A 24,027-nucleotide genomic window follows, 5' to 3' on the forward strand; every position below is an offset into this window, starting at 1 on the left:
TCTGGATTACGAGAAATCAAAAACTCGTTAGTGCTTTTAAACAGGATTGGGATTTGGGGTTACTTAGGGGCTATGGGTTATTATTATCATTATGAACGGATAATTAAGCATTAACACATTTGTCACTAGGGGCGCTGTATACGTAGTTACGTATTTACTGACATCTAAAGCATGATAAATTCTACTAGACTTTCGTGTAAGCAATATATAGTTAATAAATTGCCGTTAGGGGCGCTGTATACGTAGTTACGTATTTACTGACATCTTAAACATGCTGTAAGATTTGCCGATAGGGCGCGCTGCATACGTAGTTACGTATTTACTGACATCTAAAACATGGTAAATTTTGCTATGACGTCATATCCGGTGACGTGACCAATGACGTCATATCCGGTGACGTGTCATGACGTCATATCCGGTGACGTGTCATGACGTCATATCCGGTGACGTGTCATGACGTCATATCCGGTGACGTCACCTACGACGTCAACGAGGTTATTGACTTGTGACGTCACGACAGATGTTAATGGTAAAAGGTAATGATTGTCCATTCATTTAGGCCTACCGTTCATTCAATTAGGCCTAGCGTTCATTCATTTAGGCCTAGCGTTCATTCATTTAGGCCTAGCGATGTTCAGCTATTTGAATTTCGTGCCTGAGATATGGCGCATCCGAGTCCGCGAATATGAGCTTTTAGCGCCCCCCGACGTAGGAAATTTTCTTCTTAGTTGGAAGTTACAGACGAACTCGTTCTTTTCTTCGAAGCCGCCACGGAGGTCACTTCGAAAAATCTTTCCCGCTCAGCTGACGTTGGAAATTTGCTTCCTACTTGGAAGTTACAGGCCAGCCGTCTCGTTCTTTGCCTGGAAGCCGTCGAGGAGGTCGGTTGGGAAACCTTTCTCGCTCAGCTGATCGTGATCCCGGCTTTTGAAGTTGATTCTTGATCGTTCCGCCATTTCGCTGAACGTTTTTCCCGAGGACACATGCTGAATTCAAAGCTCTTCAACATACTTGGCCGCCATTGCTTGATCTCCTCGTGCTTCAACAGTCCGTAAGCCTAACTTTACAATAATCCAAACTCATCTAGCCCCCCTTAAATTATTTATTTTATTTCAAGTATTTAAGTTAATCAGGTTGTGTTACATGTTAGTGAATTTTATTTATTTATTAAAAATCAAGTACCACAATAAAATTTTACAAAGAGGATCCCTTAATAATTAGTTTAGGTCCTATTTTTATTATTATTATTAGCTATTAAAAGGGGTACGTAATTAAATTAGATATAAAGCGACAGATTTTCGGAAATAAGGTCCCGCCGAGAGAATTTTAGAACACGAGGCCAGTTGCCCTAAATCTTGTCCCATTTAAACCCTAGTTATTAACGGGGTCTGTCTGTGGGAATAGTTTTAAAATAAATAAGTAGCGGGTTTCCCTAAAATTAGTTTAGGGGCTATTGTTAATTAATTTAAAGATGAAGCAACAGATTTTCGAAAATAAAGTTCCGCAGAGATAATTTTAATACACGAGGACAGTTGCATTAAGCCTAAGTTAAGCCTTGTCCCATTTAAACCCTAGTTATTTACGGGGTCTGTCTGTAGTTTTAAAATAAATAAATAGCGGGTTTTCCTAAAATTAGTTTAGGGGCTATTGTTAATTAATTTAGAGATGAAGTGATAGATTTTCGAAAATCAAGTCCCGCAGATTTCATTTTAAGACACGAGGTCCGTTGCCCTAAGCCTAATTAAGCCTTGTCCCATTTAATTCTAGTTATTTACGGGGTCTATCTGTGAGAATAGTTTTAAAATAAATAAATAGCAGGTTTCGTGAACTTAGTTTAGGGGCTATTATTAATTAATTTAGAGCTAAAGCTACAGATTTTCGAAAATCGAGTCCCGCAGAGATATTTTTAAGACACGGGGGTCTGTTGCCCTAAGCCTAAATAAGCCTTGTCCCATTTAATTCTACTTATTTACGGGGTCTATCTGTGGGAATAGTTTTGAAATAAATAAATAGCAGGTTTTCCTAAAATTAGTTTAGGGGCTATTATTAATTAATTTAGAGCTCAAGCAACAGATTTTCGAAAATCAAGTCTCGGAGAGATCATTTTAAGACACTAGGACCGTTGCCCTAAGCCTAATTAAGCCTTGTCCCATTTAAATCTAGTTATTTACGGGGCCTATCTGTGGGAATAGTTTTAAAAGGCCTGTTTTCCTTAAATTAAATTGGGGGATATTTAAATTATTTTCATTATCAAGCTACATGTTTAATTTAAAATTAAACGGCAGTTTTCCTAAGATTAGTTTAGCAGTTTTTTCTTAAATTATTTAAACCCATTTTGTTGGGCCCAAAAGTAGGCAATAGTTTAAGATGTGTTATTAATATGTTTTCATTTATAGATGCAGCTGATATTCTTGGATTTTTCTGTCGCTGGTCATTTCTAGACGGATCATTCCTGATGACTTATCATTCCTGATGACATCCTTTGTTGGATTGATGTTGCACGTTGATTTCCGCTGTTCTGGACTTGCTACGAATCATTCCTGATGACAATTCTTGGTTGGATTCCGTTACACGATGTCTTCTTCCGGACTTGCTATCTCTCTCAACATTGACTCGAAGTTGCGGAGAAAATCATCGAAGCTAGAAGACACAAAATGCATCTTTTTTACTTGCAAATTTTACATGTAACCCTTATTTTAGATTTTTGCTCGCAAATTTTATTTGTAACTACTTATTATTTTTTTTGCGTTCAAACTTTAACTTATACAACTCTTTCATATTTTTTTATTCGAAATTTTTGTAAACACTTGGTTTTTTTGTTTCTTATTGAATAAATTTTGCCTTAAACCTCGTTCTTTCTTTTCTTGAATTTTTAATATACTAGACTTGGTTTCAATTTTCTAGGGTCTGGACTTAGGGGGATATTTTTAGGTCCCTTTTTAAGCTTTTTACTTGATAAAAAAGAAAATATCAACATAAAAACAATTTTTTTATGAAAAATTTATTAAAAAGTAAAAAATTTTATTAAAAAAAGCATAAAAAAGGTCAAAAAAACTACCCTAAGTGTTTTTCGACTGTTTTTGTTCCTTCCCCAATATCGAAACTTTAAATTTAAACTTAAGCTACCACCCCCAAAGTAAGCCTTGCGAGCCCAATTTAAATTTAACAAGTCCCTGTTTGACTCGGGAATTATTAAATTTAAACTAAGGCCCGCTGTGGAGCCCCCAAAACCAGGAAACTTCGTCCTTAGAATGGGATTTCCAATGAGAGTCCACTCGATGATAGACGTCCTCCACTCGATGATAGATGTCCTCCACTCGATGATAGATGTCCTCCACTCGATGTTAGCTGTCCTCCACTCGATGTTAGCTGTCCTCCACTCGATGTTAGATGTCCTCCACTCGATGTTAGAAGTCCTCCACTCGATGTTATAAGTCCTCCACTCGAGTGAATGTTCCTGCGCAAGAGAAATTCGAATTATTATTTGGAAAAAGGCACACGAATAACTTGAAATTAATTACCTTAATACGAAAATCCAGTCGAGTATTTTCGATAGACGTAACGCAAGATGTTCAGGCATAAGACAAATGACTATTTTTTGGCATAAAAGGCACACTCGTAACAGTAATAGGGAAAGAATACCGTAAAAAGCTAAGCCTCGCCTTAAACCCCGCTTAAAATCGTGTTTACTTTTAAAGGAAAAAGCGTATAAGCAACCTTCTACCTTAAACATAAATCACAAATTTATTTAAATCCTACAAAACTCCCTCAAGGAGTTGCCAAACGCTTTTCCCCTAAAAATATTTATAATTGAAACCATAAACTAGATACCTTAATACCGCAAAGGGAATCTCACCCTTGAAATCCTGATTACGCGTTCATTATTCTTAAAAGGGAGGGCTAGGACCAGTGTTCACCTATTCCATAAGTAAGATTTTATTTATGTCCTGGCGAAAGAAAAATCCCTAAAACTTCAAGGACACAAAGCCGCTTCCCTTCTAACAATAAATAGAATAATAAATAATAAACTAAATACCCTAATAATTGCCTAAATGTCTCACAGGCTGTCTAAATAGTTTTGGTAATGAGATTCCCTTTCAACGGATAAAATCAAAGTGTAGACCTCAATTAAGAAGGGGATTGTAATGGGTTCCTTGACCTGATTAATATTGGGTGCCTTTTGCCAAAAAAATAGTTATTGATTCTAGAATCCAACATAAATTTCTCCTTTGGAAACAGATGGTAGCTATAAAAAATAAAATTCAAACAATCAAATACAGATTAAAATTATTATCAACTTAAATGGTACAAGTACTTTCAGGGCCGGATTAAACAATTTTGCACCCGGGGGCCGGGATAATGCGCGCCCCCTTAAGTAGAAAAAAATAGGAACAGCAATGTTGCTAAGGGGGGAATAGTTTAACTCAATGTCAGGGCTCCCACCAAAATCTCAAAAATAAATAGGGGAAAAAGGGACTTTTCACGATAAAAATAGGGTAAAATAGGGACCTAAATTCTAAAAGTAGGAACCAAAAAGGGACCACTGGTTAAATAAAATGATATCTATTCTGTGAAAATATCACAAACAGTTAGGAACCTATTACTCTTTTCTATTTTTTGGACAAAATAGGATACTATTTCTGACTTTCTTTTGTTTATATTCTTATTCTAAGGGAGCGGTAGGTAAGACTTGATACTGGCTCTAATGTATAAGGAGGTTTTTTTATTAGAAGTAACAATTTTCGTATCATGTTTACTGTTTTTTAAAAAATCCACTGAACTAGAATTTGGACCTTTACAGGGCTCGTACAAAATTTTTGGAATGAAATTCCCTGACTTTTCCAGGCTTTCCCTTACTAACTTGAACAAATTTCTCTGACCATTTGCAATAACGTACATGGCGAACATATATGAAAACCAGTCTAAATTCAGTCGAATAATTTTTGCACAAGTTGTTATTGTTATAAAAATTAGCCAATTAATTCGTTTAAATTTAACATTAAGTAAATCATAAATAACCGGAGCGAGCGAAGCGAGCTCCGCAAATTTGGGGCTCTGGTCAAATCTCAGACAAGACATTTTCAGGTCACCCTTATACTTTTTCTGAGGTTTATAAAAATAGGGTGATTTAAGGACCGAATACCAATTTTTGGGTAGATTAAGGACCTTGTAGGAAAATATAGACTTTTAGGGACCTGGTGGGAGCCCTGCAATGTGCCCCCAACAAGCGTTGCGTCCGTGGGCCAGTACCCCCTTGCCCCCCCTTTAATCCAGCCCTGACTAAAACATACTCAAAGGGCATTTTCCCATCTCTAGTAGAACCAGAGTTATGAACCTCCAAATTTGGGATTAATGCTATTCCTATGGAGGGCGGTATGTTTATAAATACTTTCCTCAATTACTTGGCCCCTGTTTAAAGGATGCACAAGATTTTAGTATGGTTGGATGGTAGGGGGGGGGCAAATAGGACTATAACATAGTCAAAGGACACCCCCATATCTCTAGTAGAACCAGAGTAATGAACCTCCAAAGTTGGGATTAATGCTATTCCTATGGAGGGCGGTATGTTTATAAATACTTTCCTCAATTACTTGGCCCCTGTTTAAAGGATGCACAAGATTTTAGTATGGTTGGATGGTAGGGGGGGGCAAATAGGACTATAACATAGTCAAAGGACACCCCCATATCTCTAGTAGAACCAGAGTAATGAACCTCCAAAGTTGGGGTGTAATGCTATTCCTATGGAGGGCGGTATGTTTATAAATACTTTCCTCAATTACTTGGCCCCTGTTTAAAGGATGCACAAGATTTTAGTATGGTTGGATGGTAGGGGGGGGGCAAATAGGACTATAACATAGTCAAAGGACACCCCCATATCTCTAGTAGAACCAGAGTTATGAACCTCCAAAGTTGGGGTGTAATGCTATTCCTATGGAGGGCGGTATGTTTATAAATACTTTCCTAAATTACTTGGCCCCTGTTTATAGGATGCACAAGATTTTAGTATGGTTGGATGGTAGGGGGGGGCAAATAGGACTATAACATAGTCAAAGGACACCCCCATATCTCTAGTAGAACCAGAGTTATGAACCTCCAAAGTTTGGTGTAAAGCTATTCCTATGGAGGGTATGTTTATGAACATTTTGCTTAATTACTCGGCCCCGGTTTGTCTTAACCCTAGGTTTTTAGTATGGTTGTATAGGGGGCAAGTAGGACTATAACATACTCAAGGGACATCCCCGTATCTCTAGTAGAACCAGAGTTACGAGACTCCAAAGTTTGGTGTAAAGCTATTCCTATGGAGGGTATGTTTATGAACATTTTGCTTAATTACTCGGCCCCTGTTTGTCTTAACCCTAGGTTTTTAGTATGGTTGTATAGGGGGCAAGTAGGACTATAACATACTCAAGGGACATCCCCGTATCTCTAGTAGAACCAGAGTTACGAGACTCCAAAGTTGGGTGTAAAGCTATTCCTATGGAGGGTATGTTTATGAACATTTTGCTTAATTACTCGGCCCCTGTTTGTCGTAACACTAGGTTTTTAGTATGGTTGTATAGGGGGCAAGTAGGACTATAACATACTCAAGGGACATCCCCATATCTTTAGTAGAACCAGAGCAGGGTTGGTACGAAATTTTTACTTTGAAAATCCCTGACTTTTCCAGGTTATCCCTGACCAAATGCTGCCTATATTTGTGACCATTTTAAGGTGTTTACCACAGAGCCAACTTCATCACGCCTGGCTCATATTTAGCATTGCATGAAGAATGGTTTGATATACCAAACAAAATCCCTGACTTTTTAGGAAAATGTCTTAAATCCCTGACTTATTCCCCTATTTTCCATATCCCTGACTTATTCCCCTATTTTCCATATCCCTGACTTATCCAGGTTTTCCATGTTATCCAGGTTCCGTACGAACCCTGCAGTTATCAGACTCGAAAGTTGGGTGTAATGCTATTCCTACGGAGGGTATGTTTATGAACATTTTGCTTAATTACTCGGCCCCTGTTTGTCGTAACACTAGGTTTTTAAGTATGGTTGGATGGGGGCAAGTGTAGGACTATAACATACTCAAGGTGCATCCCCATATCTTTAGTTATAGTAGTACCAGAGTTATGAGCCTCCAAAATTTAGTGTAAAGCTTTTCCTATGTAGGGGGTGTGTTTGTGAACGTTTTGCTCAATAGAGTAGTGTCGGTAGAGAGGGGAGTAGACAGTGTATCCCTCCCTCTGGGCGCGCTTTTGTAAGAGGGGATACTGTACGCGCCTGGTAGGGGGATGACACTATTGTTCGGCCTCTGTCTTCATCCCAAGTCTTTAGTATGGTTGCATTGGGGGGGGGGGGGCAAATACGAATATAACATACTCAAAGGACATCCCCGTATCTCTAGTAGAACCAGAGTTGGACAGTGTCCAGTATCCTGTGCTTAATTCTGGCCCTGGACACCAATAGATTTGTTAATTGAAAACATTTTAGAGAACTACAGTACTTAAAAACCTCATTTCGTTGTTAATAATTATACAACTGCCGTTAAAGGTTTTCTACTAGCTTAAATTAAGGGCAATTAACCAAAGCAACAAAAGTGCATTAGTTTTTTAGAGCTATGCAGTTCCAAATAACTTCCATAGTTAGGTAACCAATATATAAAAACAACTAAGGCTATGTTTTCACACGAAGGTCGTAATTAACAAACCCATTTTTGTCATGGTTAACGATAAACTTTCCACTTGTAACGCCTAATTTACATTCGGTTGCGATAAAACTTTGGTATTTAATCTAAATTAACCCTTAATACATAAATAAAATATTTACCTGGAAAGATCTCCTTAGCCACCATTGAAATGGGCAACAGCTTCAAGCCAACTTCCCAAAAGACATAGGATACTAAGCCTTGGTCGTAGTAACACCTGTACGCTGCACTGCCAACGGCAACGTGCAGCCACTAAGCCTTGGTCGTAATTAACAAACGTATTTGGCACGATTAAGCATGAATTTTCCACTTGCGACGCTTAATTTCCGATCGGTTGCGATAAAACATTGGTATTTAATGCAAAGTAACCCTTAAAATATAAATAAAATTAAAATATTTACCAGAAAATATCGGAAAGAAAATCGCAGCGGCCACTTCTAACGGAAAACGACCCCAAAAAGAACCCAGAATGAATAGGTTTTTTGGCTCCAAACACGGACCACTAGATGGCGCTGCTGAAGTTAGGTTTATTTATTTATTTATAGACTTCAAAATATGGCGGGAGCGTGCGTTTCAATTTTATCGTTTCCATTGTCGAATATAACTAATAATTCAGTTAATTATAATTAAATAATGTTTTCTAAACAGCCCAAAACACTATTCTCCACTTTTAAAAAGTGGTACCGGAGTTTATGGATTCCCACAGCTGAAAAAACCACCCTATAATCATGTCTGTCTAATAGGTCGAAACCTGAAATCATAATAATTAAACTAATTCCTATGAAAGTTAATTCATTTTACAGGGGACCCAGTTTTACGTTGATCTAGATCAAATAAAAGTTCTGAAATTAAAAGTGTAACATATTCCAAAATCTTTGTTTGTTTTTGGCCTAATTATTCCTGTTCTTAATTAGAAAATTAGTAAAATAAAAAAAGTAATGAAGAAAGAAGATGCTATAGGTTTAAGAGGGTGTCCTGTAAGAATAATCGGGTTGCAATACACGTCAAAATGCTATCAGAAATTCCACCTAAAATGGTTCAATCGCGAGAGATGAGAATCTTCCCTCCAGTAATGACAACTAAGATTAGTTTCCCTGAGATGCGCGCTAGCTTCAAACGTTACAGCGAAAGCGTTCCTTGGTTTCTTGAAGTAAAACTAATCGGTAGAAAACTAAACCTCAAGAGTACATTAGACCCAAGGTAATTTTTACCTCTCCGAGTGACGTATGTCACGGAGAGGTTCTAATTTCGACGTGTCTGTGTGTCTGTGTGTCTGTCTGTCTGTCCGTTGTTACACCCACGTGACCGCGTTCGCAGTTTGCAAATCGGAGCAAACGTGTATTCAATTTCCAGACCGCATTTACAGTCCCGGAAATTGTATTCCACTTACACGCTATTACTCTATTGCCTGTCTAACAACTCTGTTCATTTGTCCTCCCCACATGGACACCAGTCTCAACTTACTAGCTTCGAAACACCACCATCTTCTAGTCTTTCGCCCATTTCTCATGGACACCAGTCTGTACTTACTAGCTTCTAAACACCACCACCTTCTCGTCTTTGTCCATTCCACATGGACACCAGTCCGTACTTACTGGCTTCTAAACACCACCACTTTCTCGTCTTTGTTTTTGTCCATCCCACATGGACACCAGTCTGTACTTACTGGCTTCTAAACACCATCACCTTCTCGTCTTTGTCCATTCCACATGGACACCAGTCTGTACACCTGGCTTCTAACCCCACCATCTTCTGGTCTTTGTTTTTGTCCATACCACATGGACACCAGTCTGTACACCTGGCTTCTAACACCACCATCATCTGGTCTTTGTTTTTGTCCATCCCACATGGACACCAGTCTGTACACCTGGCTTCTAACACCACCATCATCCTTAAGGTTAAGACATACGCGGCGATCGGCTAGGGTTACGAGAAACGTCTAGCCTTCCAATGGAGGGGTCTTCCTCCAAGGTTCACGCAATTGCGATGTTCTTATCTACAGCTGCGATTCGAATCCTTTATATACTACCTATTTCAGTAAGGCGAAGCAACCGGCGTATGCTTCATTTCAAACGCCAATATTAGTCAAGTCTCTCAAGAATGTTTAATTGTTCTTTATCAAAACGATGTAACGTTCAATAAGGCAAACAACTGACGAAGAAAATATTTAATATTAATTATATTTATTTTAATATTTAAGATAATCTTGTTTCTCAACTCAAAATTAATACGGAAAGAGTTAAAAAGCAGCTTATGTTTTTGTCTGTGTGTGTCCGTCCATTGTTACACTAGTGCGTCGCGTTAGCAGTTAGCCTTGTGTTGATGTGTTAAGAAATCATACAGAACCTTAATATTCCCTTTTTCCATAATATATTGTTATTTGAAATGGCTGTTTATATATTACTTAAGCTATACTACATCTGTATATAGAATAATCCTTGGTTTAGTGATTTCATGAAGAAAGCTAAGATCTAGACTTCGACGGGTATATTTAGTATTACCCGCAATAGGCTTAGTGAAATAAAGAGTAAATAATTGAGGCCTGAGGTGAAGTAAACTATGGGTTTTGATTTTCGTGTCTGAAATGAAGAGACATCAACGGTTCAGAGTGAGCCGAAAGTTAAATACACTCTTAAATATTCAGGGTAAGATTTTATAATAGAAGAAAAGATCATGGTGGTAATTATACTAGTAGGGCTAAGCTACAGAGTTTTATTTCCTTTATGGTGCGCATTGATGACTATCAGTGCGTCTAGCTACAATTTAGCTTTGGTGTTATTTAACGTTAACATTCATGTTGGCAAACTAAGAATATTGTTGAGGTGAGACGAGATGATAGTGTTTACACTGCAAACCAGTTGTGATTGTAGCTATCAGAATATAGGGTAAACAGCTGAAGCGTATATAGACTTCATTTCCTGTTCTTTTCCCCATTGACTGATTTCCATGTGTCCAAGATTTATCCTTATTGGATGTAAAATGTCGTCTGCTTTACTGTATATTCGCTATGCTTGGAATACTGCTTAAAAATTTCGTAAATTTTTACTTCAAAAAAGTGAAATAATTCCATGTCTAGGTAAATAAGTTTGTAGTAGTAGACCTCTTGACTCGGAGAGGTAATATTTTGGTTTTCCCAACTTGTTATTTAAGGAGATGATGAAAATTCGAAGCCAATTTCGTGGTAAGTTAGAGGGTGGCCAGCTCGAATTATACAGCATAAAATAGACCATTTAAACGGCCAATATTACACGGATTCACGCATGAATCCTAAAACGTTAGTCTACGAATATTGCTACTCAGAAAAGATCCGGTTCCATAGATGGTTTTTCCCATTTTTTAGAAATTGAATGGGCTCTATATCGCGAGCAGCTTGCGTTGTCGAGTGCGTGATCGAGTGGGCTATGCCTGTACAGTTTATACGCTAAGTTGGCCGTGGTCATTCCTTAGGTTTTGCCATAGCACACTCGATCACGAGTTTCACGACCCACGATCAAGTGGGCTATGTCGTAAGAAACCGGCGAATCAAAAATTAACTCGTTTTTTTGACGTTTCTTAGCGAGATATTGGAATCGCGAGTTTGGCACTCTTGGTTGCTTTAGATGAAAATAAATTTAATTTATGTTAAAATATGACCGGTTATTACTTAATTTATTTAGGCCTAATCTTGTTTAGTGTAACCTCGAATAATTTAGCGGAAAATATTGAAGAAGAATTTAATGGAGAAGGTAAATATTAAAAGTCTTGGCGAAAGCATGGATGAGTTATACTGACAGGACACGGGAGTGGCAGCTGACATTAAGTTTCCCGAGAATCCACAATAATTAATGTTTTTATTTAATTAATTAATTTAATCACAGAAATACCTGTAGTTGAAGGATACCATGTTCAAGAAGATGAGGATGTTTACGTTTTAACTGAGAAAAATTTTGATGATGTTATTAAAGCTCATAAGATTATTTTAGTTGAATTTTACGCACCTTGGTAATTTAATTTATTATTAAAAATTAATTAACTTTATATGAAATTAAAAATTATAGGAAGGTTTAAGAGTTAAGTTTACATATCATAGGTGTGGTCACTGCAAATCTTTAGCTCCCGAATACGCAGCTGCTGCTAAAGAATTAAAAAAACACGATCCTCCGATAAGGTTAGCTAAGATTGACGCGACAATTCAAGAAGAATTGGCGAAAAGGTTTCAAGTTCAGGGATTTCCTACAATATTCTTGTTCAAAAATGGAGAGAAAAAGGAATACGACGGACCCAGGAGCTCATCTGGAATTGTGGAATACATGAAAAGAGAGGCGGACCCTAATTATAAACCTCCACCTAGCGCCGTTGTTGTTTTATCGCAGGATAACTTCACGGATTGGGTTGATAAACAAGCCCTGGCTCTTGTGGAGTTCTACGCACCTTGGTGTGGTCATTGCAAACGTTTAGAACCCGAATACGAAAGGGCGGCGATGGAATTGCAATCAGTTTCCCCCAATATTGCTCTGGCCAAAGTTGACGCGACGGAGAATAAAGAATTAGTTGAGAAATACGAGGTTAATGGCTACCCTACTTTATTCATCTTTCGTCACGGAAGTCATCTACGTTACTCGGGACCCAGGGAAGAAAAGGGCATCGTCGCCTACATGAAAGAACAAGCCAAACCACCCTCAAAACTGATAGAGAGTGTTGCCAAGTTCGATAAAATCATTAGTGGAAAAGAAAACAAAGTTGTTGTCGTTGCGGGTTTCTTTGAAAATGAGGAGGACAAATTTTACCGGGAATTTGAAACTGCAGCGAATTCTTTGAGAGGAGAGTTTTTATTCTATCATGTACTTGGAGAAAAATTACTTAAAAAGATCAAGAAAGTTCCTGGAAGCGTTACCATTTATCAGCCGCAGTTCTTAAGATCACAATATGAAAAAGAACAACAGTTTGTTTTTGAGGTTTCGTTTTTTTTAATCATGATTTTTGTAATTAAACAGCAGGGAGCCCACCGGTCCTATAATTCCTATAAATTCCTATATTTTTGAACCAGTCCTATATTATCCTATAATTTCATGAAAGGTCCTATAATATCCTATATTTTTGACTTAGTCCAAGTTTTCGTATAGTTTAGCATCAAATTTATCAAAATTTAGCTGTTTTTATCGATATGACATTTGATTAGACACCGAAATTGCTTCAAAGGCTGGCTTAGGATTTTTTATATATTATATTATATTTTAATTAAGTTCTTCTGAGTTTTCAAAGTAAAATCCAATTAGTTATTTTTGTTCTTTTTTGAGATTTTTCTACATAGTTTAAGCCCCAAAATTGTATTATATACGAGCATTTTTAGTCCTATATTTTCCTATAAAAACACGTGATTTTTTTCTCCTATAAAATCCTATAATTCCGGAAAAAAATTTCCTATTTTTCCTATAAGGAATTTAAATTTAAGAGTGGGCTCCCTGAAACAGTTTATTTTAAATAACAAGGATTTAACGTTTTTTTTTTACAGAAAGATTTGGTATATCACGATTTAGTTAATTTCTTGGAACTTCATAGGCTACCATTAGTTGGCCAACGAACAAATAATAACGCTGCCCTGTACGATAAACGATATCCCCTAGTGGTAGTTTATTACGATGTTGATTTTGGATTTGAAAATAGAGTTCGTAAGTATCTCTTTTTTTCCATAATTTAATTTAATTATAATTAAATATGACTTAATTAATCCGGTTTTATTTTAGAAACTCAATTAATTCGAGATCAAGTCTTAAGAGTAGCCAGTTCATTTACGAGTGTAGGAGATCCAAGTCGAGCTGTAACGTTTGCGATCGCGAAAGAGGATGATTTTGCTCAAGAATTGATTAATTTGGGGTTGGATGATAGCGGAGAAGATGTTAACGTTGGTTTCTTCGCGTCGCCTTCAATAAGATACGCCATGCCACCCACTGATGAATTCAGTGCTGAGGTCTTACATTCTTTCATCAAACGAGTGCTCAAAGGTGAGATGAATCTTTCTTTTCATTTTTCTTGTAATTAAAGATTTAGATCAAAATAGGGTTAACTAGTTTTTAGGTCAAAATAGGGTTAACTAGTTTTTAGGTCAAAATAGGCTTAGTATAAGATTTTAGGTCAAAATAGGCTTAGTATGATATTTTAGGTCAAAATAGGCTTAGTATAATATTTTAGGTCAAAATGGGCTTAGTATAATATTTTAGGTCAAAATGGGCTTAGTATAATATTTTAGGTCAAAATAGGCTTAGTATAATATTTTAGGTCAAAATGAGCTTAATATAATATTTTAGGTCAAAATAGGCTTAGTATAATATTTTAGGTCAAAATGAGCTTAGTATAATATTTTAGGTCAAAATGAGCTTAGTATAATATTTTAGGTCAAAATGAGCTTAGTATAATATTTTAGGTCAAAATAGGCTTAGTATAATATTTTAGGTCAAAATGAGCTTGGTATAATATTTTAGGTCAAAATAGGCTTGGTATAATATTTTAGGTCAAAATAGGCTTGGTATAATATTTTAGGTTAAAATAGGCTTAGTATAATATTTTAGGTCAAAATAGGCTTAGTATAAGATTTTAGGTCAAAATAGGCTTAGTTTAATATTTTAGGTCAAAATAGGCTTAGTTTAATATTTTAGGTTAAAATAGGCTTAGTATAATATTTTAGGTCAAAATAGGCTTAGTATAATATTTTAGGTCAAAATAGGCTTAGTTTAATATTTTAGGTTAAAATAGGCTTAGTATAATATTTTAGGTCAAAATAGGCTTAGTATAATATTTTAGGTCAAAATAGGCTTACGAAATTATTTTAGGTCAAAATAGGCTTACAAAATTATTTTAGGTCAAAATAGGCTTACGAAATTATTTTAGGTCAAAGTAGGCTTAGCGTTTTCCCGTCTCCAATTTTTGGATTGTATAATTTCAGGGGAAATAAAACCTAAAATCAAATCTCAACCTCTTCCGAAAAAGGGCCAGAACTCGGGGCCCTTGGTCAAAGTTGTGGGTGCAAACTTTGAAGAAATTGTTTTAAAAGGCAAAGTAGGATCCGGTAAAGGCCCCAGAAACGTTTTAATAGAATTTTACGCTCCGTGGTGCGGTCATTGCAAGAAACTAGAACCCAAGTACACCAAATTAGCCAAAGATTTGTCTCAAAGTCATTCTGACAGCGTCATTGTGGCCAATATGGATGCAACAAATAATGATATTCCTTCGGAACTATTTAAAGTGGAGGGATATCCCACCATTTATTATGTATCCCATAAAGATTCCACTGAAAAATCCCCTAAGCCTAAAGTTGTCAAATACGAGGGACAAGGCAGAGAAGTCGAGGACATGAAGAAGTTTGTTTTGGAACAATTGGGACAGAGTGACAAAGATGAGTTGTAAAAGTGCCAAGAAACTTGATTTTTTTTTTTTTAAAGGCAATGTAAGGTCCTTTATGAAAATTCCTTTAATTTTTATGTTTTTGTTTATAATTAAGGTTACAGGTAATTTTAATTAAAATGTTATAAGGGTAAATCATAATCCAGCCTTGGAAATTGAATCTCACTAATATATTTCCAATCCACCTTATTCCCTTTCGCCGGAAGTTAGGCTTAGCTCAGGATTCATGGGGGTGAGTAACGGGAATAAATTGGTCTGTCGTCCGCTACAGTACATATTTTTTGGCTTTTGTAGCAGACGACAGACGAATTTCTTCCCGTTATTCACCCCCATGAATCCCGAGCTAAGCCTAACTTCCGGCGAAAGAGAATAAGGTGGATTTAGGCTTAGGCATCATTGGAATTAACAGTATGCATTAATTATACAATTGGGACCATTTAGAACAAAATATTATTTTTATAGGCCTACTACTGTTACTTTACAATTAAAAATACATATTTTGTGCTATTTTTTTCATTAAAAATTCCAACCTACACTAAAATACTCGTTAAAATTCACTTATAAACATACCGATTATTATACCGCCATTTAGTCAAATATCGAGAAAAAATTGGGCATCCAATAAGATTCGAGTTCATGGAAGGGATGGGGAAAATTCGACATCCAATGAGATTCGAAGAAGCTGTCTGCTTATCCCGCTCTGACCGGGAAGATACGAAACCAGTCTCCGCAGTCGCTTTGCATTTTATCTCCGGTTGTAATCCCGCAAACTGAAACCAGTTTTAATTTTAAAGAAAAAATAACTTTAAAAGTATGATATCCTGCTTCAATTTTACCCGTGAAACCGAAGTAAAACAGGCTAGCTTTAAAATGAATCGTTGGAAAACGGTAAAATCGACGGAGATTGAAAATATGGAACCAATTTGCGCCGGTATGATTTCGCAATTCCCTAAGCCTTTGCCAAAGAAAATGAACAACGTTGACGTGATATTGATGGACAATAATCGAAAACAGTCTCAATCGGAAGTGATTATAAAATCAAATAGGCCTAAAAATACGCCTAAAACGCTACCGCAACTAAGCCTAACGTGCCCGGGTGAAGCGGAGTCTGAAATTTTCTTGGATTTACCAGACGGTTCGTGTTTCAACAGGTCCGCTTTGCTGCGATTTTCGTCTAGATTATCAACGAAAGAGTGTCAGGTAATTTAAAACTATTTTATTAGGGAGCCAACAAAGTTGGTGTTGTTTGTCTTATAAAAAGTAGGAAAGTAGGTCAGCCAAATTTAATGACCTAAAGACCTAGGCCTAAATTACTAAGGTAATCTATACTAGAAAGTTACGTAGAGAAACAAGGGGTGGCGTACTAGTACACAACTTTTTTTTAGTATCCCTTATAATATATTGTTTTAAGTTCAATTTGTTCTACCTATTTTTGGCAAGTATTTCATTCCTAAACTAGATATATTTTCCGGCACAGTCCGCACTAGTTATTATGCCAAGTTTTCCATTGTTTAAAATGATAATTAAGGTTTTATTTATTAATTGAATAATAAATTTTGGGCGTAATGACAATATTTCGACTTCCGTCATGCAAAAAAAAATAAACGAACTTCCGGGGTTTTTGGCTTTTTTATGGAAGAGACATTGACTTTAGGTTTAACTTACCGCCTATACAATCTCCCCTCTAAGCTGTGGAAATAAAAAAAATGTTTAAAAAACACGGAAGACCGATTTTCAGGCAGGATTTTTTTTTTCTTATTTCTTTTGGCAAGGTCGTTAAACTATTGTCTATGAAGGGGGTTTTTAGAAGGCCGTTTAATTTTGAATCTCTTCGAAAGAGATGTACGATTCCACGAAGTTGATACGGTTTAGAGCCAAATATTGTTATTTTGTTTGGAGATTTCAAATGAATTTTATTTTTAAACTTACGTTGTAAGTAATATATCTTAAGTAACATGGTGTAATAACTTACCTCGCGTTGCGGAAGGCTTATAGATACAGCGTCCGTACACGACCTGGAAAAGTCAGCTGGGAAATTGAAAATGGGCCTAAAAAGTCAGGGAAATTTAAAGTCTGGATAAGGGTGACCAGAAAATGTGTTGTCTGAGATTTGACCAGAGCCCCAAATTCACTGAGCTCGCTTCTTTCGTTCTGGTCATTAATTATTTGTTTAGAGTTAAATTTAAACGCTGTAGTAGGCTTATTTTTATAACAATTAATAACAACTCGTGCAAAAATGATTCGAGTGACTTTAGATTGGTTTTCATATATGTTCGCCATGTACGTTATTGCAAATAGTCAGGGAAATTTGTGAAATTTAGTCAGGGAAAACCTCGAAAAGTAAGGGAATTTCATTCCATGTTTTGATATGTCCTTATTCTTAGTCTATTAACATAATGAGACGTATAAACTAGAATAACTATTTAATATAATATTTGAATGTTAGGGTTACAGAGGAGACATTTGAGTTCGTTATACTTAGTTGTCCTGTCACTACTACAAGTCTGACTCAGCTAGTTTCTTAGTACAAAAAGCATTGATATATATAAAAAGACAAGAATGATACTCTATGGTTTAGTTCAGTTCAGTTCAGATATTAGATATTAGATATTCTAACATCCACAACAGATACTATTCGGTTCGATTCACTAAAGCCGCGTTTACACGAGACACTTTGAAACCGTTTTCAACTTTTTGGAAAGGCCTAATCCTTATTGAAAAATAATAATTGCATTTTCCCGTGGAAGATCTCTGCATGCTTTTAACAGCATAATATTCCTTTTTTGAACTTTCTAAAACGGTTGAAAACGGTTTCAAAGTGTCTCGTGTAAACGCGGCTTAATTATCACTCAGTTCCAACTTCCAAGCCCGAATAGATGCTAGAGTCACAAATTACTGGCTACCCTGTAAAGCGCGTGTATAAAAAGTTAAGAAACGGTGGAGGGGCAATTATTTGTCTAGCCACTGTACTTGGAAATGCTGTTGTTAGAAAATATCAGTTTTATTTCAGTATCCTGGCAATGTCCAGTGGTCAGTTAGGGCTTTATTCCCCACCCCTTCCCCATCCCCTTTTGATCCGGGGTAAAACACTTCACCACTAAACTGGTTGTCGTTTGGACCTCGGAGACCAGAAACGTTAGCGATCCAGAGTGCAAAACGATGTTGATTTATTTTTCGTCCTGCCGATTCTGTCCAAGTAACAGACAAACAGCTAGCTAGCTATCTGCCCTCGCTTGTTAACTCCTTAATCTCTCCACTTTATCCGTCTCAATTACCAACCATCTTCAATGGACCAACCGTAGTTTGCAATAGGGTTAAGGTATGGCTACTATAGTTTGCAATGGGGGTTTAGGATTTTTCGAAAGTTTCTTCTTTTTCTTTTTTTGTAGTGAAAATAATTGATTCTTTTCTGTGATATAGTATCTTGGAAGCTTCTTGGTGGAAGGCTCGGACCAAGAATCAAAGACAAAGTTCGTACAAGGTCAACTTCAACGTTTAAAGGTAGGCAATGTCTTTAAGAGATACCTACGGGGATGTCCTTTGAGTATAGTCCTACTTCTACCCATTTCCGACGATACTAAATACTCAGAGTTATGATAATTGGGGCCCGAGTAATTCAGGAAAATGTTCATAAACGTCCTCTCCATAAGATTAACATGGGCTTATTTACATGACACCTTTTAACTCTGGTTCTATAAGAGATACCAGAAGTAATATGAGACTAGAAGTAAAGAGCTCTAGCATTGGTAGTAGATCCTAGCTCTAGTGAACAAATTTGAGGATTTTATGCCGCTTCCATCGCGATCCTCCATCGCGCCTACATTAGGGAGAAAAAAATTGGTCGAGTTCCAAAAAATTTCATACCCCCCCTTCCCCTCAACCTAATGCCGCGGAACACGGACGCGGGTGCTTGAATCTAGTTCGGCCGTCTACAGCCCCGAGTGTCTCACGTTTCGGAGGAAAAATTCAGAAACCGCTACCAGAGGGCCATCCGTTCGTGTGTCATCAAGAATATTCACTTTCGCCAAGTGAAGAATTTGGTTAGCTCAGTACTTCTAGTCTCATCTCACTTCTGGAGATACTGGGATGTCCTTCGACCATGTTATAGTCCCATTTCTCCACTCGCTAACTTGAAAACTGTCGATGGTTTAAAAACCTCATTTGAAAGGTCAATCCAAAGGTACTTAAGATTGCATCACACGATCACTTCCGGTTCCCCCCAAAAACTCTAATGTCCAGTAATTACGAGGTCATGAATTAATTATAGATCATCAATATATAATTTATAAGTATATATTATAGTAAAAATATTTTGAGGGTCCATGTTTTTTCCTTATAAAGTATAAAGCTAATGATCCAGATCCATTTTGGGTGAATTCCGGCGACTCATAATCATCATTAGGATGGGGGGCGGGAAAAGGGGGGGGGGTAAATCGACCAGGATTTAAACCCTGGCTTCCACCCTCTACCCCTTCCCCCCCCCTCCGGTCTCATTTCGCGAGTTATAAACGTCTAGAACCCCATGAACCCCTCAATCCTCGTGGCGTTAATTAATTTTTGAAGTAAATGACTGGGGCAATTAGAAGCGGGGATTCAGTAATTAAACGGGGATTCCCCCCCTTTCCCACAACTTCTGACAAACCATGACACGAATTTGTCCAGTTTTCTCATGAAAAATACCACTTCATAATTTTTTAAACCTTAAAAATTACTTTGCCATATAAATCAAATAATACAGAGTGTTTATGAAAAGCAGGGTTCATACAAACATGCGAAATTCAGGGAAATAAATAGTTGACAAAAAAACTCATGGGAATTTAGAGTTTTTAGTAAAATTCAGGGAAATTAGGGAACTTTTTGAGATTTGATTAAGTTTGCTCTGAAAGGGTTGCTTCAACTATAGAAACCCATGCCCTGGTTATTACTTCATACGTGGGAAAAACACGGGCAAATTCAGGGAAATATATGGGGAAAACACTGGGGAAGTCGGTTTCCCAAAAGTCGTATGGACCCTGAAAAGTCTGCCATATATTAAATGGGAGTGTTCCTAAGGTCAGACTGAGTGGGTGGAAAGTGTCACCGGAAGTTCCGGAACACGGGGTCTACCACATTTCTCCCATAAATTAAAGTTATGCCTTTGTCGTTTAATATTCATGTAAATATATAATGTATTCATGGTAAAACGCTAAGGATTTTCGGAAATTGGCACCCGCGTTCTTTTGATTGAAAACTGTCCCCCCCCCCACTTTCTCTATTCCCCCCTGGGGCTCGTTTTCAGAAAAAAAAGGAATCTCCGTAAATTAATTTTAGTATGTGACAATATTAAAAGTATTATTGTGATTACGTGTCACTGACCTTTGTAATATGGTTTTATATTTAGACTATTATTATTATTGGGGGAAGGGGGGGCGTATATTGAAGTCTTTGTTAAACACCTGCAGGGGGGGAGACGACCCGCTCCGTATTGTTTGAATAGTGGCTAAGGAAAATGTTTGTATTGGACGCCGGTGATTGGTCAGATAGACCCCCCCCCCCGTACTTGCTTTTACGATATTTGAAGTTGTCAATCTAATATCGGATAGCCCGGATGTCTTTAGGACAGGGATTTTGTAGGCCAATTTGGTCTATTATCTATGCCGTTTCTAGAAGTGTTTTATTTACCGCCAAATTAGTATATCTCGACCTATTTGTATCTCTGAAATTTTTATAACATTTAAGGTGGAATTCATAAACGCGATTTATTATAGGCAAAGGCATGACGTTTGCGCACGACACCCTGCCTTTGCCTGTACTAAATTGCGTTGCGTCTGACGTTTATGAATTCCACCTTAAAGGGAGGGTGAAGTGGAAAATAAAGTGATTTTTTTGTCGATTCTTCTAATTATAAGACCATTCTGCGTAGTGAAACATTCCGGAAATATCTCCGAATGATTTGTGCCACGAAACCTTTGCTATCAAGAAGGCAAGGTGTTATGCGATTGGTCAGAGGTCCTTATTTCAAATTATCCATAAAATCTGAACCTAGTTTGAATTTTAAAATCATTCGGAGATAATAATAATAATAATCTAAGCTTGGTCTAGGAAGGGGTGTCCACACTAAGTCAACTCGCGACTTATTTACAGATGTTTCACTATGCAGAATGGTCTTATAATTAGTAGAAGAATCGATAAAAAATCACTTGACCTCCCTTTAAGTACAATCAAATCCTTTTCCCGCAGAAATAAACCACGCGCGTGCCTAAATTCCCGCCTTGTTTAGTCTAGCGCGTGCTAATTTCCCGCCAAGGTCAATTTGTGAATTTAAAGAATAGTGCGCGTGATTATTTATATACAGTTAATGAAATTACAGCTTAGGTCTCGCGCGCCAAATTAAACAACCTAAATTCCCGCCTTATTTGGACTATAGTCTCGCGCTAATTTCCTCTACGCAAAGTTTACCACGTGCTTTTACCGTATAAATTTTTAATAATTTTACTTCCGCAAAGTATATAGAATTCTTGAAATTCTGGGAGATAGCGACTTGTCAAGCGAACCCGTTGTCAACCCTCTAGGGGAATAAGTATGAAAAATGGCGAGCAATGAAAGTAAAAAGGCGGGAGAAAAGAGGGGGAAAGCTCTCATTTACCCACCATGAATACTTTCTCAGGGGGGGGGGGTGGAAGAAAGATGAAATGTCCCTCCTCCCTGGAAAAAAGAAAGAGATGTTGTATATATTCTAATGCGTTTCCCCATACATTGGCCTATTCTAAATGTACCAGTGCATGTCGAGTTTCGTGGTTTCATACGGAGATAAATTCAAAATATCTTTTCTTTTGTGCTAGGTATCTTTATCTTTTACCTTTTTATACAATAGTCCTTTTGAGGCCCGTTTCTTCTCGCGATTCTCGTGGAATAACCAGTTATTTTTGGTGAGAGCCAAGCTCCTCAAATACTACCTTTATACTGGTTTTCTTGAGGGGTTTACCTTAAATTTTTATTATATAATTTAGTCCCGCAGAAATTGTTATTGTTACAAAAGAAAATGAAAAACATTTTGTATTGTGAAGAAAAATATACCCTAGCCCCTGTTGGTTAGGCTGACCGAAAAGTCAATGTTCAATGCGGGAAAGTAAACATCTAGGATGAAACTCGGTTTTAGAATTTAATCAGTTTTTATATATATATAAATAAATAAATAATTAAATAAATTTTAAATTAAATCCCAAATAAAGTTTATCTATATCTATATGTATATCAAAGTTCTGACTGACAGACTGACTGATAATCAACGCCCAGCCCAAACCGCTTGTCCTAGAAGGCTGAAAATTTGCAGGAACGTTACTCATAAGTAGTAGGCGCGTACTAAGAAAGATTTTTCCAATCCGCCGCCATCTTAATAAATGGCACCCCGTAATGTAAAAAATCTTCTCTATGCAACAAAATCCGCGCGTTTCAACCGAATTGGCAAATATTTAGTACACTGGTTTCCTTTAACCTATAGACGGGCTGAATGGTCTTTTGGGTTCGATTTGTTGCCATCTTTTTAAATGGCGGCCAGAAATTTAAAAACCCTTCTTTATGGAATAATGTCCGCGTGAAAAGTAATAAAAAATATCGCGACGGGCTGACGGGCAACGCCGAGTGCCTTCGCTCCTAGGGTGCTACAAAATTATTAGTCATCAGTAAAATCTACCCATTCTTTATAACATTTTGATGGGAGTTCTAATTACACGCGAGCGACGCCGCGGGTAACAGCTAGTTTAATATATATTAAGATTTATTTAATTTAATTTTTAATTAGGTGAAATTTCCAAGTAAAATATGACAAAATCAAATTGACAAAAGTCGAATATTGATTATAACATGCATGCGTCTGGGGATAGTCTAGGAATAAACAAACCCAGGTGTTACGTTTATTCATAAACATAGAAAACCAAGGCTTACCGTACCGTACTCTCTTATAGTGTTATTGGCTAAAGAAAAACGCCCCCCAAAAAATTTGGTGCGACATGACTAGATTCCTAGCTCCGTTATATAACTGTACAAGTATGTATTGTATATATATATATATATATAGGCTTAGCTTCCATCTCAGGTAGAAACCTGGGAAACACGGGAGTTTAGGCGGGAGAGAGCTAAGAAAGGGATCTATTTGTAAAGGCTCGTTCAGACTAGGCTAAAATCTTACGTTTGCTTCGGTGACGTTACTCACTTAATTGGACACGTGTCAACGAATATATATAAAATATTCTTTGCTGATTTAGTTTGAAATTTGTTCAATTTCGTCGCGGTCAGTGTCGAGATGGCACCACCTCATTATCGAATTTTCTTTAGAGCCATAGCTTACTCGATCATGCCCAACTGACGCGTCATCGAGTGAGCTACGCTTTAGCGACTCTAATCCGAATGGGTCTTAGGATCTGGTATCTCAAATGAAGGAAAAGTGGTACATCTTTCTTGTTTTCCATGATGACTCACACATACTATTGATATTTGGGTTGTAATTAAGCCTGTGTATGTAATTAGTGCTATGCTTATATAAAGTTAACTGGTATTGTTTGGAATAATTTCTTTGCGGTCTATAATATAAAAAAATATCAAATATTCTTTAAGTAAGGGTTTCGTGATTTTTCTATATTATACCGGGAATACATACAGATAATTGGAATAATTGTGCACCCATAGCTCTACCATGGTATTTTCTACGCGGGTTTTGTAGGCCGGTCTGCAGAACTTACTATCCATCACGCCGGCCTCATAATTCTGACGTCTTTCTATCTATAATTTCACTGGTTGGTAGGAAATCCGCCTAGATACGTTGAGAAAATGCCTACAAAATGACTCCCAGTAGCTGTACGTATTCCTGGTAATATAGATATCTCGTGACTCCGGTTCGTTATATACTGATTTTTTCTGACTAGACAAGCTAGGCCTGATGTAGAAAAAGGCAAGGAAGTGAAATCACTCCGTGATAGT

General features: G+C 37.1%; 3 protein-coding genes and 3 long non-coding RNA genes across 10 annotated transcripts in view; 3 read left to right on the plus strand and 3 right to left on the minus strand.

The window, feature by feature from the left end:
• The first annotated feature begins 769 nt into the window (after positions 1–769).
• Positions 770–2,851, plus strand: LOC149651249 (uncharacterized). The gene is made up of 2 exons (XR_016371147.1): positions 770–1,051; positions 2,397–2,851. It is a non-coding gene; the product is annotated as an uncharacterized LOC149651249 (long non-coding RNA).
• On the minus strand, positions 2,731–9,220 carry LOC149651250 (uncharacterized). Of its 2 annotated transcripts, XM_089848082.1 has the most exons (4): positions 8,097–9,220; positions 7,818–8,013; positions 3,522–4,246; positions 2,731–3,457 (listed from the first exon to the last, which is right to left on the minus strand). In XM_089848082.1, the coding sequence occupies exons 3-4, from the start codon at positions 3,731–3,733 to the stop codon at positions 3,247–3,249; spliced, it is 423 nt and encodes a 140-aa protein (XP_089704208.1). In that variant the 5' UTR covers positions 3,734–4,246; positions 7,818–8,013; positions 8,097–9,220; the 3' UTR covers positions 2,731–3,246. The 2 variants fall into 2 exon arrangements, with proteins under 2 accessions (XP_089704208.1, XP_089704209.1); XM_089848083.1 differs by lacking the exons at positions 7,818–8,013; positions 8,097–9,220 and adding an exon at positions 5,292–7,685.
• A 1,154-nt stretch (positions 9,221–10,374) lies between these two features.
• On the minus strand, positions 10,375–11,057 carry LOC149651251 (uncharacterized). The gene is made up of 2 exons (XR_016371148.1): positions 10,742–11,057; positions 10,375–10,659 (listed from the first exon to the last, which is right to left on the minus strand). It is a non-coding gene; the product is annotated as an uncharacterized LOC149651251 (long non-coding RNA).
• A 146-nt stretch (positions 11,058–11,203) lies between these two features.
• LOC149651252 (protein disulfide-isomerase A4-like) lies at positions 11,204–15,579 on the plus strand. The gene is made up of 6 exons (XM_089848081.1): positions 11,204–11,420; positions 11,553–11,676; positions 11,765–12,629; positions 13,187–13,343; positions 13,419–13,676; positions 14,615–15,579. The coding sequence occupies exons 1-6, from the start codon at positions 11,324–11,326 to the stop codon at positions 15,073–15,075; spliced, it is 1,962 nt and encodes a 653-aa protein (XP_089704207.1). The 5' UTR covers positions 11,204–11,323; the 3' UTR covers positions 15,076–15,579.
• LOC149651253 (uncharacterized) lies at positions 15,119–17,981 on the minus strand. 3 transcript variants are annotated; one of them, XR_016371145.1, is made up of 3 exons: positions 17,045–17,981; positions 15,909–16,027; positions 15,119–15,842 (listed from the first exon to the last, which is right to left on the minus strand). It is a non-coding gene; the product is annotated as an uncharacterized LOC149651253 (long non-coding RNA). The 3 variants fall into 3 exon arrangements; XR_016371144.1 differs by lacking the exon at positions 17,045–17,981 and adding an exon at positions 16,738–17,032; XR_016371146.1 differs by lacking the exon at positions 17,045–17,981 and adding an exon at positions 16,202–16,727.
• Positions 15,832–24,027, plus strand: part of LOC149651254 (uncharacterized) — a 56,316-nt gene continuing 48,120 nt past the window's right edge. For both annotated transcript variants that reach the window (XM_089848078.1, XM_089848079.1), the window contains exons 1-2: positions 15,832–16,272; positions 18,493–18,573. In XM_089848078.1, coding sequence (XP_089704204.1) covers positions 15,886–16,272; positions 18,493–18,573 — 468 coding nt within the window. In that variant the 5' untranslated portion in view covers positions 15,832–15,885. The remainder of the gene's footprint in view (positions 16,273–18,492; positions 18,574–24,027) is intronic.

Source organism: Phalangium opilio, unplaced genomic scaffold, assembly GCF_054372755.1.
Source record: "Phalangium opilio isolate 3A_F unplaced genomic scaffold, DU_Popi_V2 ptg000082l_1, whole genome shotgun sequence".
Taxonomy (NCBI): Eukaryota; Metazoa; Arthropoda; class Arachnida; order Opiliones; family Phalangiidae; genus Phalangium; species Phalangium opilio.

Excerpts from the sequence above, each read along its gene's own strand:
- LOC149651250 (XM_089848082.1), bottom strand. The coding sequence starts at position 3,733 with ATGTTTAAGGTAGAAGGTTGCTTATACGCTTTTTCCTTTAAAAGTAAA. Across the intron at positions 3,458-3,521 it reads GACTGGATTTTCGTATTAAG|GAACATTCACTCGAGTGGAG; the intron begins GTAATTAATTTC and ends TCTCTTGCGCAG.
- LOC149651252 (XM_089848081.1), top strand. The coding sequence starts at position 11,324 with ATGACCGGTTATTACTTAATTTATTTAGGCCTAATCTTGTTTAGTGTA. Across the intron at positions 13,344-13,418 it reads TGGATTTGAAAATAGAGTTC|AAACTCAATTAATTCGAGAT; the intron begins GTAAGTATCTCT and ends GTTTTATTTTAG. Across the intron at positions 13,677-14,614 it reads CATCAAACGAGTGCTCAAAG|GGGAAATAAAACCTAAAATC; the intron begins GTGAGATGAATC and ends GTATAATTTCAG.